Genomic DNA, 16,990 nt, shown 5'->3' on the forward strand with positions numbered 1-16,990 from the left:
AGAAAGAGGAAGCTGATCAGTTTTACTATTTTAACATTTACCATTTAAATTTATTTTAAGACAAATGGATTCAGATTTGACACTCAACCTCTGCTCATGGGCCTGTGCTCAGCACCAGCTCAGAGGGATCTCCTCTATCCAGTGATTTCCATGGGACTTGACTCACCCAGGATATGCCAGGGATTTGGCTGCAATCCGAGAACACCCAGTGCCCTAAAACCTTATGGCACAAAGAACTTTCTGAAACTTGGATAAGGTTCTGTTTGACACCTGCAGGCTGTGGAATCTGCTCTGATGGCCTTTGCATGTCAATAAGGAGGATTTCTGGGTCTGGAGTGAGTGGTGAACACTGAGTTGCTCAGGTAAAACTGTGTGTGCAATGAAGCCAGCAGTCGGATACCAATGCATTTAAATCTGACTCTACAAGAACTGGGTTAGAACAAGAACACACAGGGTGGATGGTGCAAAGTCACTGTGCTGGTGCTGAGGAAAGCACAGGGAGGGCACAGGCACGGAGTCAGCTCAGTTTATGTGAGTTCAGGGACTGTGACAAGAAGCACCACCTCAAGTCCTCTGTTGGGTACACAGTTGAATTCATCCATGTAGCCAAAACAAATCAAATAAAATCATTTGAGGCAGGTATCTCCCCATCCCGAGAGCTGGGGGAAAAAACTAACTCTTTTAGTTTAAGAAGTCCCTGAGATTCCTTCTAATCTTATTTGTTTCTACCACCAAAGTCCTCCCAACTCCATGATTACACAGAGCACTCTGATGATCACAGCAGGTTACAGAGCCGTGGCCTTTCTCCACAGGAGGGGAAAAACACAGGGTGCTGTGTTCACTGCTCTCAGCACTGATCCTGTAGGAGTGATTATCTATTAAACAATTTTCACTAATGCTTTTGGCTCCAGCGACTCACACAGATCTGTTTGGGGATGCTAAATTGTTGTCTACGCTGATGAAGACAAACACAATCTACGTAACCTGAAAAAAAAAAATCCATATTGGAAAGGAAATAAACAAGGAAGACTTTTTCTCTAGGAGAAAGTGGTAATATGAACAAGGCAATTTTATGAGTTCCTGTTGATTGTACAGTGCACCATTTTCAGAGGTGACTCAGAAACAGTCCTGCAAATCTGAATGGTGTGTGTGCAGCTCCACTGTAGCCGTGAGTTAATGTAGGAGCTTGTTTTTCGTGAACAAGTCCAAAGGGCTCCACAAAGAAAAGGCCATTGGTAACTTCCCAGCATGGTTTACAAACCTTAGAACCATAGGAAAAAGGAAGATTAAATTCAGAATCGTAATGTGTGAGTGTAATGGAACAGCAGGGACTGGGACAGCTCCAGTGGAAGGTGTTCATCTTCCTCTCACAATTTATGATCAAATGTTAGCATATTCAGTTTGCAGAAGCTATAAACTGGGAAAAAAAAGATAAAAAAACCACCCATCTGCATCTGTCTTATCTACATTATTCCAGGCAGGAGAGGAGAAGAGGGATGGGAAGACAGAGTGACTTTAGGAAGGCCCCTACATGATGCTCCTGGACAGAATCCATAACCATATTCCCCTCATTTGTTATCTCACTGCTAGCAATAACTGCACTAACATTTCCTGCAGAACAGCCTTGTCTGAAGTGTTCCTCCAGAGCAAGCTTTCCAGAAATGCTCAAATTAAAGCCTACATGAAATCTTGGATCTTTGAGACCTTAAATGTAGTTTTAGGTTCATAAACAGAAACGCATTTTATGGAGAACAAAGGTGTTTACCTGTTTCAGTTATGAGATGGAATAGCGTTGTCATAAATAATTCTTCATCTTTTCTAGCACAAAGTAAATATATCTTTACTGCTACTCACCATTACTCATATAAAAATGGGGTTGAATAAGAGATCAAGGTTATACTGGTATTAAAAGATTTATTACAGCAACCCTTCCCTGCTGATCTCATCAGGTTTTGAAGGATTGAAATTTAATTTTTTTTGTCTCTTTTTTTTTTTTTTTTTTTTAAAGCCATAATTCTGACAAAGCTAGATAGAAAGCACCGAGAGAAACATTTTCTGATGAAAAATAGGGACATTTGCCAATGGAAATGTTTTTTAATAAACCTGGGAAATGAACAACCTGACACAATTCCCTCAATACTGGCAAAGTCAGTGACTCTGAAAGCTCCCTCCTGTGCTTCCTGTTCAGTCTCCAGGATTGTTTCCTCCAACCTGAGCAGGACAAGCCGCTGTTTCACCCTGGTGCCACAGCAGCTGCAGAGCTGGGCAGGTGATGAGGAAGGGCACAGCAGGTCAGTCACTATTAACTTCCCCGCTGCAAAGCTTCACTGGCACCTGCACACGAGGTGCTCATCTGTCTTGCCTGTCTGTGGCTTTTTGATACTCTCCTAATCAGCACTGTCAGCAGAGCTCCCCCAGATTTAGTTCAGGGCATTAATGCAGTCAGCACAGTGGCAGTGATGTGTGTTTTAAGCAGCACACAGGAAGGAAATGCAGTGATTTATCCACAGCAGCACCGCAGCTGTTGCTGACTCGCTGGAAGGGGGTCTGCCCCGTGGAGAAAATAAAAACAGGTTTTGTTGTAAAATATTCACATGATAGTGTGAATTTTTGTCTTGTAATAGGCTAGGAGAACAAATGTTTGTTACAGGCTTCTCTGAAAATAATGATTCCCAGCGTGACTGTGGGATTGCGCCTTGAGGACAGACCAATTAAACACTCAGGTTTGTTTCTGATCCCAGCCCATTTTGTTTCACTTACGTGGATGCAGGTCCATCCAGCAAAATATCCTCATAACTTTGCTGTTAAATCCTCTGCAAACTCACCCTCCTGCTGTTTCCAGTCTATCACACCTCAGGGTAAGAACAAAACACCTCTCAGGACTTCCCTGCACTCAACTGCAACTCAGCCTCAGACAGCCCTCTAAAAACAACTCATCACCCTTGTCATCCTCAGTGAGACTTATTCATGTACCTTCTTTAAATTAGTCATGCAGAATCAGAGATGCAAATTGGACCACTAATTTAATTTGCCTCTCTGTGAAGAGATCAGAATATGGGTTAGACCCCACTTGTATGGAAAACATAAATACAAGGATTGTTCGGCCCATGAAATGCTAATGTGGAGGAACATATGTTATGAGAATTATCAAAAAGCACCTACTTCATTTGGCTTTTGTTGAGAACTTTCAATTTATGCCTCAGAGAGTTTACATAATTAGACAGACTAAAAACTTGCTTAGTCTGTTCCTTCTTGTTATTAAGTCATTATTTTAGTCCCAAAGGTAGTTGTTATGAATGCCATTAACGGGATTATATGAATTATTCAAACACTGGCATGTTTAGACTGTCATCTTAAGAAAGGGCCCATAATCAATCTCACATTGTTCAGAGGTTCGTAGCCCTGCAAAATATCATCTTATTTTCAAAGTATTGATCAAATGAGTATTAACTATCTGAAACTGAATGTTACCTAAGAAACACCAAGGTCATTTATTGCTATTATTAATTTCTTCATATGCTTTGAACTTGTGAAAATTCTTCCTGCCTTTGGAATGTTAATGGGTCTCAGGACGAACTTCCCCATGATGTCTAGAAGACATCCTGACAAATCATCCTAAGAATAGGTAAATAAAAATGCCAGTGGAAATATCTGCATGTATTTCCCCTTGTAAAACAGCTTTGATCAACAGCTTGTAGATCTAGAAGATGTGATGTCAGACTCAGGTCAAAACCACATACTTTTCTTTTTATCCTACATGAAAACCGTGTTCCTTGGGGAAAAGAAGGGAATTCAAAAATGTGCAATATTAAAATCAGCATGAAAATACACTCAGGGAGATTTCTGGTTGTGAAATAATTTCAGATATTGAGAGGTACTTTCTTTCACGTGCTTTCCATCTGTTTTTATGGCACTTTGGCAGATGTACTCTGGTAAAAATGCCAAAAAAATTATAATCTCCTCTCAAGCCCCAAAAGGACAACTGGGAAAAATTCCCATTCTGGCTTCAGTGGGCTTTGTCTAGGTTCTACATATGTTCCCAGACCAAGAAGTCATGGAATTATAGAATCTTCAGGTTTGAAAACCTTCTTGTGAGGAAGGACCTGGGGGTTCTGCTGGGCAATGAGTGTCCTGGGGGCGAGGAAGGTCAATGGGATTTGAGGGGACATTGGGAAGAGCACTCCCAGCAAGTCAGGGAAGGGATCCTGCCCCTCTGCCCAGCCTCATGAGGACACATCTGCAGTGCAGAGCTCCTCAGGACAGGAGGGACATGGAGCTCCTGGGGCAGGTCCAGTGGAGGGGGACAAAGGTGATTCAGGGCCTGGAGCATCTCCATGACCAGAAATTCTGAGGGGGCTGGGGCTGCTCAGCCTGGAGCTGTCCTTGGCTGTCCCTGGGTGTCCTTGGGTGTCCCTGGCTGTCCCTTGGTGTCCCTGTCTGTCCCTGGCTGTCCCTGGCTGTCCCTGTGTGTTCCTGGGCACAGGGAGGGGCAGAGCAGGCCCAGGCTCTGCTCCAGGCCCAGCAATGGCACCAGAGGAATGGGACTATCTCAGGATTTCCCCTGGCACAGGAGCAGAACTTCTGCCCTGGGCAGTGCCCAGCCCTGAGCAGGGAGGCTGTGGAGTTTCCTCCCTGGGGATATTCCAGAATTACCTGGACACAATCCCATGGGGTCTGGTATGGCCCTGCTGGAGCAGGGAGACAGGAGCAGGTCCCTTCTGAGCTGACACTCGCTGGGATTGTACACATATATTCCTGCATAACACACACAAAAAAAATCTTAATATCTTGGCATGTAATCTTACTTTTTCTTGAACTTTGTTCCCTGAACCTTAGCTTTATTGAAACAACTTTAAACCACACTTTTGTACAAGTCAAGTCTAGCAGGATGGTAACTGTGAGTAAGGATTCTGAGCGAGTGGTTAGGAGGCAAAAATGACTCATTTGACTATCACACAACAGCATGGCATCATCTCCCAGATTTGGATGCTGTCCACCCCATGAGGTGACTATGATACTCACATTGTTCTATTATGGACCACCACAGAGGTGCTGGGGCACCTTTTACTTGCTTCTTCCCTGATGCAAGAAACCACGTGGACACACATTTGTTCCTTTTGGTGTCACCACTCCCTAAGATCTGATTGCTCTTAATATCAGAGTGGCAAATGGGAAAAAATAAATAAATACTTGTTGAAATGGATGGTGCTGCAGATGCAGGGAATAAAGTGTTTAAAGGTCCTGTTGCTTCAGTCCTTCAGCCACATTAGGCAGAGTAATTAAGGAAAGCTGGCACGGGGGCTGACAGAGCATGTTATGGATGGTGTTCATAACAGCATCAAGCTCCAGTTGCCATGGGAATTCTGACTCTGAACTGAGTGCTTTAGTGCACCCAAAACCTCAGCCCAAAGTTGTTTGAACGTGTTTGTGCGTGGGATGGAAGCAGGAGGTGTGATATGAAATGGATACCAAGATGTGGGGCACCAGGGAGTCTGTGGATGGTTACATTAAGAAATAGGCTCCCAGTCCCTTTGTTTTCTGCTCTGAGTACACAAATTACATCTTTGGCTTGTAAGCTAAATATACAGATGCTGAGGGAGGTCTGCAGGGAGCAGACATTGGTATTGAGTTCACTGAAGTCAATGAATTTATGGCAGATTTTAGCTAGCAAAAAACCTCTTCTAATTCCTGCAGATCAAATGTCCTGCATGGCATTGCTTTAATTCAACTTTCCTTATTAGTTTCTGTTCTCCACAGCTAAGGGCTTTCAGGTACTTACTGCCTCTCATCAATCTCCTCCAAGGAAATCCTTCTATGACATTGAGTCAAATTTTGAAGTATTGACAAAAAAAAAAAAATAAAAAAAAAATGCAGAACTTGAACAACTTTTTAGCATTTAACTCAGCAGGTTGAATCTTCCTATGCGGTGCACATCACCTTGCAGGATGACTCTGAGACTGCACTTCATAAAGTTCACCTGACACTGAGATGAGAGCTACATTAAGTGATATAAAACATTTAAGCTGTAGTGACAGGTATTTTTGGAAGCTGTACACGAGTGCTCATGAATGAGGAAATGAACTTTGACAAAATGAATGGTTTCACAGATGGCAGTTTGCTTGGAGCTCTCACCAACAGATGTTTGAGTGAATGTTCTGCAAGGCCTCTGTGTATTTTGGGTTTTATCATTTCATTAGCAAACAGCTATCACCTGGTGTGTACTTGCTCTTTGTAAACTCCTGATGAGGAAGCTGTTAACTTTTTTCCTTTGCCTTTTTTTTTTCCTGTTTTTTTGAGGAAAAAGCCCCACACAATACTTTATGGTTTTCTGCTTGGGGATAAGAATGATGGAATTGAAACTTTTATACAAATAGTTTTTGTGTGTGTCATAGTAGTTATGATTAGGTTTGTGAGATTCGTAGTCACAGACTTACTTATGCCATGGGACTGAAAGTCCCAAAAAGGTGAAGCTGAGCACCAGAGGTGGGGTTGAAACCAAAACTGGTGTGAAGACACTTGTGTAAAAAACAAATTAATCTTCAATCAGAATATAAATTCTACCTAACAGCAATTGCAATATATTTAAATATATTTAGACTTTTTTTTTTTTTTTTTTTTTTAACAAAGAGAAAGCATTCTCTGTGTTTTTCAAGGAAAAAAAAAAAAGACTAAATAAATTAATTCTGATTTCAGAAGTGAGGGAAATATTTTGCCCTGAATCTGCTGGGCTAGGTCCCTTTCCATCACAGGTCATATTTTTTCTTAAAAATCTCTGCAGCAAAAGTGTTTACACATCATTTCAAGAAATAGAGTGAGGAAATTTTCTTAAAGCTGTGCAAAGTTATTAAGAAAGTTAAATTAAAAAAGCAAAAAGTATCATTTACAACAGACACACTGAGATGGTAAATAAACCAAATGTATTTTACTTTGGACTAGAGTACTAATATATTCAAATTGCCAATTAGAAGTTGGGCATATTTTCCCTCAAACTGTTGTATTTCTCATTATTATGTTTCATTTGAACTTGAGTGCATAATTTCAGAAAAAAACATCTGGGGAATAAATTTGAAAAATGATAGAATTATAGTTCTCTTTCCATATACTCTAAGTAAAAGTTGTAGCTTTTCCATTTTGAAATTATGACTTGCCATTCAAAAATTGATTCCAGAAATTTTTTTAAAAAATGAAATATAGACGGAAAGGTATGAAGTCTTTGAAGAAGAAACCCCAAATTAAATATCTGGGGTCATCTAGCAATAAAAACTGGAGGGAAAAAACCAATAATCAGCCTGAATCAACTTTATTTCCTACTTTTTGATTTTGCAACCAAAATGAACAGTCTACCTGTTTTGTAGATTAATCCTTCAATCCTCCAACTACTCACAATAATAAAATAAATACTTAATTATTTTATTTTTTTTAAAAAAAAGGGTTAACCATGCCAATGTCTCCAGAGAAACAGTTTATGCCATTGTAGTGTGGGATGACAAAATAGGGGTTTTATAATTCTATTTAATATTTTACATTTACACACAACAGTCTTCAGCAAAAGGCCAGGTGTTCAAACACATCTCCCACACAGTTGGCATGATGCTGAGTAATTACTGCATTTTCTCAAAATTCTCCAGGTGTAAGCTGTGCTCGAATCTGCTCTCTGTGGTTGTGGGCTAACACTTTGTAAAAATGATTTCCGTGTCCAAAAGACCAGAAAACTCTTAAAAGTTGTGGATAGGGGGAAAAATTAATTAAGGAATACGATGGTTAATAGGATGAAGAAATAGAAATAGAAATAGAAATAGAAATAGAAATAGAAATAGAAATAGAAATAGAAATAGAAATAGAAATAGAAATATAATTAAGCAATAGGATGGTTAAAACTGGGAGACCAACCTGGGAGTGATGGAACTGGGAGAGGAGAAGAAGTGTAAGGGCACAGGCATGGATTCCTAGGTAAGAATTCACTAGAGAGGAGTAACTTTCACAAACTCCTGCTGGCAGTTTGTATTGGAGATTAGCTGCCATTATGATTTTGGACATATAGGGTAGAGGGATAACAGAAACAATAATCCTGCCCATCGCCATATCTATTCTGATTCATACTGCCTTGAAAAGAATAACTAATACAGGAATAGAAAAATACAGATGAAAGGAATGAGCAGAGATGAAGCGAAATCAGAATAAAACAAACCATTGTATTTTAAAACCATAAATGCAAAAGGACAGAAGGGAAAAGGGAAACTGCTGTTAAAAAAAAAAGAAAAAAAAAAAAAAGAGTTGACAAGGAAGACTCATTACTGAAACAGTCAATGTGAACATTTTGGTTATAGTTCAGGACCAATTAATGAAAAATAGATGTATATGATTTTTTTTTTTGCCATTGTATTTGGAAACAATAAAAGTTAATATCACCAATAAAGTGGCAAACGGTACACAGGTGTTATTTTATCACAGCCAACCTGTGAGGAGAAACAGAGGTCAGGAGAACTTTAAAAGCCAGATATGACTTACTCAGGCTTTAATTTGCTTCCAAAAACATGGTCAGTGACCCTTTAAATCACCAGCCAATTACAAGCATTGTAGTGCCATTACTAATTACATGCTGAGGGTGTAAATTTAAAATGGCAATTTCAATTTTCAGATCATTGGGAGAATGCAGGAAAATGAAATTGCATACTAATTAGTTCATGTGTATCAGACACCTGAAAGATTAGATAAAAAAAAAAAACAACTTCTGCACTCATTACAAGTGAGTTATAAGCAGAACACTCAAACCTTTTATTTGCCAGGCTGCATGTAAGTAAAGAAATTAAATGACAAAGAGAATTGATAATAATGGAACAAGGTAAAAATAGCTACAGGCCTGTATATAATCACACTTTGAGGGACTTTGCCTATTATACACGGCTTGCTTTAGAATTTATCTAGCATTAGAAGCTACAAGAGGGGAGCGGGCGATTGCTTCAGGTTCACTGCGCTAAATGTTAATTTGCATGTCCTAAAAATGGATTTTCTGGCTTTGTAGCTTTCCACTTAATCTCTGCCAAACACTCACGCCGTTTTTCCAGTGCCTTCCTGCGGACCAGGTGCTTTGTCACTCGGAACAGCATGGAAAAGGCTCCATGTGCAGGCTGCTCCCAGTAGGGTCTGGGAAGGAGGTGGTGACACAACAGAGTAAAAACCCAAGTAGAGGGTTTGAGATCTTTTCTCCTGTTAAACCAAAGGCAGCCAGAAATTTTGCCCGAATCTGGATTTTTTTTTGTGTTTTTTTTTTTTTTTTTGTACCCCTCCACAAACATTTATGGAGCGTCTCCCTGGGCATTACAGAAGCTGTGCAAAAATATGACATGGGATTTCTGCTTCTCCTCCCATCAGAAACTGCTCACCCATACGAGGGTCAGTCAGTGTTTGTCTTTTAAAGCTTATTTCATGCTTGAAGGACAAGGCAGTGCTCTGATGTAAAGAACTGCTGTGCATAAGGTGTGAGTCTGTGGATGTTTCCACCTTCCCAGATCTAAAAAGAGTTTCTGCAGAGTTTCTGAAAAGCACTTTTTCTTTGCAACTATCATCTCCCTAAAAAGTTTCAGATTTTTCTGGTTCCAGATGTTTCTAAAGAAATCCTCCCAAGACCTCTGCTCTGAAATTGCAAAGAATATTTTAAAATTTGCCCTGAACTGAAAAAAAGAGGATTAAAAAAAAGCATTTGTCAGGTTTTGTGAAAATGATAGATTAAAGTTTATTTTTCAAGAAAAATGAGAAGGAAAAGAAGGGAATGCTTAAAACACATTAATTGTATGATGTAAGCTTCTCAAAAGTCCTTACACCCCATGGTGGTCAAAATTACAGAACAACCTGTAAGGAACTGGAATAACCTCCAAAACTCCAAAAGAAAGAATAAATTCTTCAGACCTGATGCCATGGGCTGAGATTTTAGTCACATTTTCTCCACTGGCCCGATGTTCCTTGCAGGTGAGAGCAGAGGGAAGATTTCCCAGGGAGCAAAGTCCAAGGGAGCCTGGCAGCTGAGCCAAGCACAAATGTGGAATCATCAGACCATTAGACATCCCTATCCAGTTCACCTCCTCAGAAAGACATGTCTAGGGGGCCAGTGCTAAATGATTTTGAAATCTTTCTCCAGCTCATTTAGTGAAGCCCACGCTCTAACACAGACCAAAAGCTGACATTTCCATTATCCATTAAAGTTACATTAGCTTTCTACTCCCATGGAAGCAATTCTGCTCAGGTCCCCCTGCGTGATCCTTTCCAGTGCTTTTCAATGTATAAATTTTACAGACTTTCCTAACCACTCTGATCTTTATGGAGGAAAACTGACTTACGACACGTTGAAGGGCTTTTGTGTTTTCACTCTGCAATAAATAACAAGCAGTAGCACCAGTTTTCGTTTTTCAGAGCTGACAAAATGCAGCACTCCCACTGCACCAGTTTCAGAAAAGTTCATCAAACTGTGCTTTGTGTCTGCTGTCCACACAAGAGAAATGAGCTGGTAATTCTGTATACTTCCCCACCCCCAGATATTTAGGAGCCTCTCAGAAGGATAAAAAATGGTACTCAGGGAAAAACCATTGATTATGAGAAAATGTTAATGCCATGTACACCAAGGTAGCCTCAGAGTGTGTCTGACATAGCTGAGGGCATTATGGACAGTTCAGCTTAGTGCTGGAAAATAAAATGCCCAAACACAAAATGTTTTACTAAATCCTACAGTGGGTTCCCTGGAAGAGAAGCATCCTCCTCACACTGCTGATCAGTGCAGGAAGTTTTCCCATATGTATCTAACTCACTAACCTTTATTAACCAAAGCTAAAAGTGCCAAAGCTTTGCCCACCTCATATATCATGGAAACACCATCCAAGCAAGGAGCTTCAGCAACCACTAGGTAATTACCTTCATTAGAACACTGCTGCAGGACTTCCTACTCACTGCTTTTGCTGAACTTGGTTTTTGGGGTTTTGAAATCCACTTCACAGTGAGGCCATTGCTGTTTGAATCACTCTAGCAATAACATCCTCGAGTGGGATGAGAAAACGTGTGCTTTCAGCCCCATGGATGTGTCTGAACTAATAGCTGCTTCCACCTTCATTAAAACAGTTCATGTTACTTCCAGCAGTACTTAACCTGTGTGCCCAGAGCAGCTCAGCAAAGAGGACCAGCTCTTCCAGCACGCTCTGGCACTGCCAAAACCTCACTTCAAGCACCTTTAGCATGTGTCATGATATCTCCACCAAGAGATAATGCTGTGATATGCTTCTAAGGACCTGAACACCAAATGCAACATATGTGGAAAACAGTTTCTTTGAAAGGAGCCTGTAGAAAATCTGCTTCCACGGTTTAGAGCCACAATGGAACATATGCACATGGGTTTTAGATTAAAAAAAAAATGGCCTGTGCATTTGTAAAGTCCAGATTACCACTGTTTTGCAACTAAATAGTCCCTTTTAGCCTCGCCCATGTCTCTGACAGTGAATAAGAATCTAGCTGTTCGTTAACCACTTGTCTCCATCAGTTTCTTAAGTGACACTGGCAATTGAATCAGGGATATTTTTTTTTTCTCCTCAGCTCCATCTGTTACCTGAATCCATGGCCATCTGTCATTTTCTGCTGCAGTCCAGGCATTCACAAGACCCTTCTTATTAAGCCGTGCATAGTATGGGTACCACTTCTGGAGTCCAAAAAGAGCTCGGTGAGTGGATGAAGCCGTGATTTGTTGGTTTGACACAATCCCTCCTTCTATGCCTAGTGGGCCAGAGCACCCTGCAAATGGGAACAGGAAAAAAAAAAAAAAAAATAAAAAAATGATTAAACTGAAACGATCAACTGTTCTGAGTCCCACGTCGCCGTAATTACAATAGCATGCAAATAGATCCAAAATGTCATGCCAAATGCAGCTTAGAAGAAATTTAAAGTACTTGACTATATCACCTTTTTGTAGAAATTAAAAAAAAAACAACCCCAAACCAGAAGCTTTGCTTGCAAATAATTCTTCCCATAATAAAATTAATGAAATGGATTAAACTTTCAATTTCTTTTAGCTTGTTCTAGCTGAAGATTTGTGAGTTTGGGTTGTGTGGACACGAGGAAAGAAAAAATTCTCAGATTCAAATATTGAAATGATTGTTAAGAGTAAATTTAAAATTCTGTAATTACTGCAAAGTTCCATATTGTTGCTCTTGCCTCAAAGTTCAGCATTAAACTAATCTGCTAAAAATTGTTATTGCAGTTAGCTCTAGAAATGTGACAATAGACATAAGTTATCTTTCAGTTACATTAAAAATGTTTAAAGCTTTATCCATTTAATCAGCAAGCCTCAAAGTATGTATTTAACTGAAATGCTCTAGTGTTCATAATTTTATGTATGGTATTCATCATTAATTTATTCACCAGAAATACTTGTAGACCTAATAGTTTGTTTTTTTTTAAAAGCAAGATATTTCTGCATACATTGTTTTTTGAAACCACTCCATTTGGGCACAGGAACAAAAGCATTCAGCTATCGTGAGCAATCCGAACTGAGAAAATGATGAAAATTCATTATATACAAACAATTGGCGGTTTATCTACTATTCAACACCCGATGGAGTATCTGAGATTTTCCTTTCCTCATTTCTGATGCAGAATCCGGAGAGAAGGTAATCACAGGAATTACTCTGGCAGCCAGTGTTACTCTGTTGCCCAAAAGATCTTGTGCTTTGCAGGTCAGCTGCACTTTGGCAATTTTGAACACCACAGGACAGATGTTTACTTACATTTCAGGTTTTCCCAGAAACCTGGCAGTGTTTCACCTCAAGCAGGACCCAAAAATGAACTCTGAAATCGTACTGTTATGAAATCCTTGCACCACACGTGCAGAAAGTCACAAATAATTTAATTCCTCGTTAATTTAAAGGTACAGAGAAGAAAAAGTGCAATTTGCTCCTCTCAGCCAGGAGATGGCACAGGGTAGCACAGTCCCCAGGCGTGGGGTGACACTGATGATGGAGACAAAGACAAACTGAAGTTTCATGTTGATTATGTTGATGGACAAACACATGCTCGTGGTCTGAAAAGGCAAAGCAAAGCTCCCGTGCAGGTGGACTTCAGGGAGAGCTCCTCCTTCAAAAACTGCCCAAAACTTCCAGGAGATGCACAAACGGAATCCTGGCCCCGCTCCAATTAACAACCAACTTGCACCATGGAATGATTTCCCACAGGTTCTTACCAGCCTGCAAAGCTCAGCTAGAACTTAAACTCCTCATGCTACTTCTCTTCATCAGCCAAAAAATAAAAGCTTTGCCCTCAGCTCTTGACTAATAACTGCACGAAACACAACGAAACGTGGCTCTCTCCTGTTGCTGTGCCAGGTGCAAGGCAGCGCCAGAAGAAAACAAACTCTTTGTCACCAGGATGGGCAGGCACAATGTAGAACACACTCAGAAAACCCATGTATGCTGGGAAAGTGTCATTCCTCATTGTGTTTTCATCAAGCATTACTTGAGGATTGAAAGGCCTATTCAAACCTTAGCCGATTCTGAAGTATTTTCATCGAAGCAGAATGAAATCTTTTGGTGTGTAAACTGCTGCATCTGCTTGCAAGACAGAGGGAAATGACTCCTCTCTCCTAAGAGAAGTGCATGTTTTTAAAAGTTTCTTATAGCTAATTATTAAAAAAAATCTGTGCTGTTCCATAATGGAAAAGAAGGTTCACACAGATGTGCCTGTGTTCATGGGTAACTCACCAACACACCCATACCTACAGGACACATGCATGAAATAAATTAACCATCTTTAAGAGCTGCAATCATAGAATGGTAACTATTTAAAAATAGAGATGTGAGAAAACAGAAGGTTTTCCAAATGGACCTTAAATAGGAGGCATGCTGGAGCCGTGTTAATATTTGCCGTGTCTGTTAGTGCATCTCGTGTCTGAGATGCATTAAATGCTATTTGAAATATGTGTGAAATCCTGACAAGACAAAGTTGAATTTTCCTTTATAACTTGAAGGCAATTTCCTTTCTAGGTTTAATTACCAAGCACAGCACTTAACTCTGTTTTTTCAGCTATGACCATACACGCTCAGCAGTGTTTATCTTCCTTAGCTTTAGGAGGATTATTCCTGAAATCCAGAGAAAATCGCTACCTTCAGGGAACAGGTACTTTATTGTACGAGCTCCTTATTTTCTTTGCAGTTCCAGTCATGGTTTTGTCACATTTGTCAGCTTTTCAATCTAAGCTAAACAAAAAATTTACCACTCCTAAAAGTTAAAATTACCACATTAAAGATACTTTCTACTTTGGTGTTCAGTTCAGACCTAATGACATGAGATGCGTGGAAAGCATGTGACCGGTTAATAGTTTCTAAACAATTTTATATTTCTTAAATTATCAGAACATTCTCCTATTTATTTACTTATTTTTTATTTATTGAACAACCAAGATTTCAGTAGAAGTTTCATTAGGATACTGTCAGTGAGGTCCTTCCACTGTTAAATCTGCCCTTTTACTCACCCTTTATGTATTTATTTTAATCAGACATCATTTTCTACAAGAAAACCTTTCAATTCACTTTCTTTTATCAGTTAAAAACAATTACTGAACATATTTTTGGATAGTCAAATACCACAGCAAATGGACTTTCCTTAGCCATATGCTCATTAATTTCTTCCAAAAAACTCCACTACATCAGCAAGTCACTCTTTCTTCTTCTAAAAACTCTAATGGGGCTATAACTCTCTGAATTCACATGAAATTTGTTTTTCCTGAAAACTCCCAGCTGAATGACCCATCTCTGGTTCCACTAAATGTGGTTTATCACTAAAAGACTGGTTATGGACCATCTCCTGCATACAATATTAAGTTTCAGACACAAAACCCACTTTTCTTCAAGTTATCAATTACTTCTTTAGGTGTTTAACAGCTGTGATATACTACTGACTACTAACAATGAAAACAGGCAACAAGAGCTTTTTCAGTTTGTTTTTTTTAAAAAAACTGAGATGCATATTTTGTAGAACAAGTGCAAGATGTGTATTATCTTATTGCTATACCTCTGCTTCTATTAAATCCATGGTTCTTTAAACAGAAATCATGACAGCTTGGGAAATAATAACAACAACAACAACAACAACAACAACAACAACAACAACAACAATAATAATAATAATAATAATAATATCACAATAGTGATTGTACAATTTGTACAATTGTACAATTCATGCTGGTCAATGTTAGCCATTGAATTTAAAAAATATATTTTTATTAAGGCAGACACATTGGGGTATAACAATACACTTGATGCAAAGAAGTAAAGAAAAAATTAAACAGCAATTAAGCTGCCTGACATGAAACAGATTTTCAAGGCAGATTTTGTCATCTGGAGGTGTTATTTCAGGGTCATTAAAAAGCAAGATAATAAGGCAAGTAATATTGGTGACAATTATGGGTATGCACTAAATAACACCCATTGAATACTTCTCCTTCTCTCACCAAACACAAATCTACTCCCATAAAATCTCACTATCCATGAAAATAACAATACCAGGGTGTACCAAAAACTATGTGAATGGATCCAGAAAAAGGTGGGAAAAGTCAGTAGCAGAGGAAAAGTGAATTTGTCAGTTCTCCTGAGAGTCCCCACCGTGTGAAGTCACCAGAGCTATAAACCTGCCTTGAAGGCTTCTTTTACATCCTTAATTAGATCTAGAAACATTATGCACCATTTTGCGCCACAAACCAATTGTTTTTTAGTTCAGATTTCCCTTGTAGACCAAGGGGATGGGAATCAAACAGCTCCCCAGAAAGGAGATGAGTTCTGTGCTTCCACCCTTATCTCTGGCAATAGCAAATCCCTCCAGCTGAAAAATTTTGGAGAAAAACAAAGTAAATGACAGTTAGCTTACTTGATACCTCCTCAGAAGAACATTAAAACAGGGAAATAAGTAGCTGATTCCTGTCCTTTACAGCAAAAAGACAAACTAATTTAAGATGAAGAGTTACTACAGCAAGAGATAATAAGCAGAAAGCACTGGGTAAACATGTTACTTGAGCATATTTATTTTGAACTTTTTTACATTTATGTCAGTCCACAAATTACGAAAAACGCCCAAACGGTTTAAAAATTGCTTGAAAATGTGAGGATTATTCCTCTGCAACTAGAAGGAAAAGGTTTTCTGTTATTAATGATGAAACATGCTGGATTTTTGCAGCATGAGTATATAACTCTCATTTCCTCCGCTGGTCTGCCTCTAGCTAACGTCATCCAAATCTCGTCCAAACAAACAGATGCAAAATTGAGAAAACAAATCAGCTTTAGACATCTGCAATCCTTTCTTCCTCCAAGCATCTCATTTTCTGGAATGAGATTACCCTGGCTGTGCTTAGGAGAGGGCCTGGCAATGGTGCTGAACACAAACCCTGAAAATGGGATTACAGATGACCTCTGGTCCTGCTGCTCCCCACCATCTAGCCCAGGCTCCCATTTCTTCTTATTTCTCCTGACACACAAATACCCTTGCCCAGTTTGTTCTGCCAGGGGCAACTCTTAGATAACAGCAAGTCTGATTTCCAGGAGCTTGTTAGATGGGTATTTGAGAGTCTGTCACCAAAGTGCCCAGTGATGTTTTTGCAGGGCTTGGATTTTCACAACCACTTCATGATAACACAAAAATCTTCTTTACAAATGCTACCCAAAGCACTTTTGCAGAGAGGTGGTTGGAGACACAGCTTTCCTTCCCTCTTGGGGTGTTTGTGGACCCTCTTATAGTTTCAGTGATGTGACAGCCCTCAAATGCCAACTTTACCACTGGGCAGTGGGGACTGATGTTGCATTAATTAATGATGATGCTTGCATAGATGACACACAGGCAATCTAAGCTTCTGCCTATTTCTTCTTGTTCTTTAACACACAGGTTTCCACTCCCAGCCTATGAACAGTTTTCCATGCTGCAGTCCCCAGACTGGGATTCACATCTCTCTGATGAATAAAACAAATTTTACTTC

General features: G+C 39.5%; 1 protein-coding gene across 1 annotated transcript in view; it reads right to left on the reverse strand.

Moving 5' to 3' along the window:
- The window catches only part of EDIL3 (EGF like and discoidin domains 3), a 231,014-nt gene that overhangs the window by 58,118 nt on the left and 155,906 nt on the right, over window positions 1-16,990 (reverse strand). Inside the window, exon 6 of the mRNA XM_088054435.1 lies at window positions 11,588-11,769. Coding sequence (XP_087910561.1) covers window positions 11,588-11,769 — 182 coding nt within the window. The remainder of the gene's footprint in view (window positions 1-11,587; window positions 11,770-16,990) is intronic.

The sequence above is a fragment of the Pseudopodoces humilis genome, chromosome 4 (genome assembly GCF_049639895.1).
Source record: "Pseudopodoces humilis isolate 2021_Gansu_Grassland_sample_001 chromosome 4, ASM4963989v1, whole genome shotgun sequence".
Classification (NCBI taxonomy): Eukaryota; Metazoa; Chordata; class Aves; order Passeriformes; family Paridae; genus Pseudopodoces; species Pseudopodoces humilis.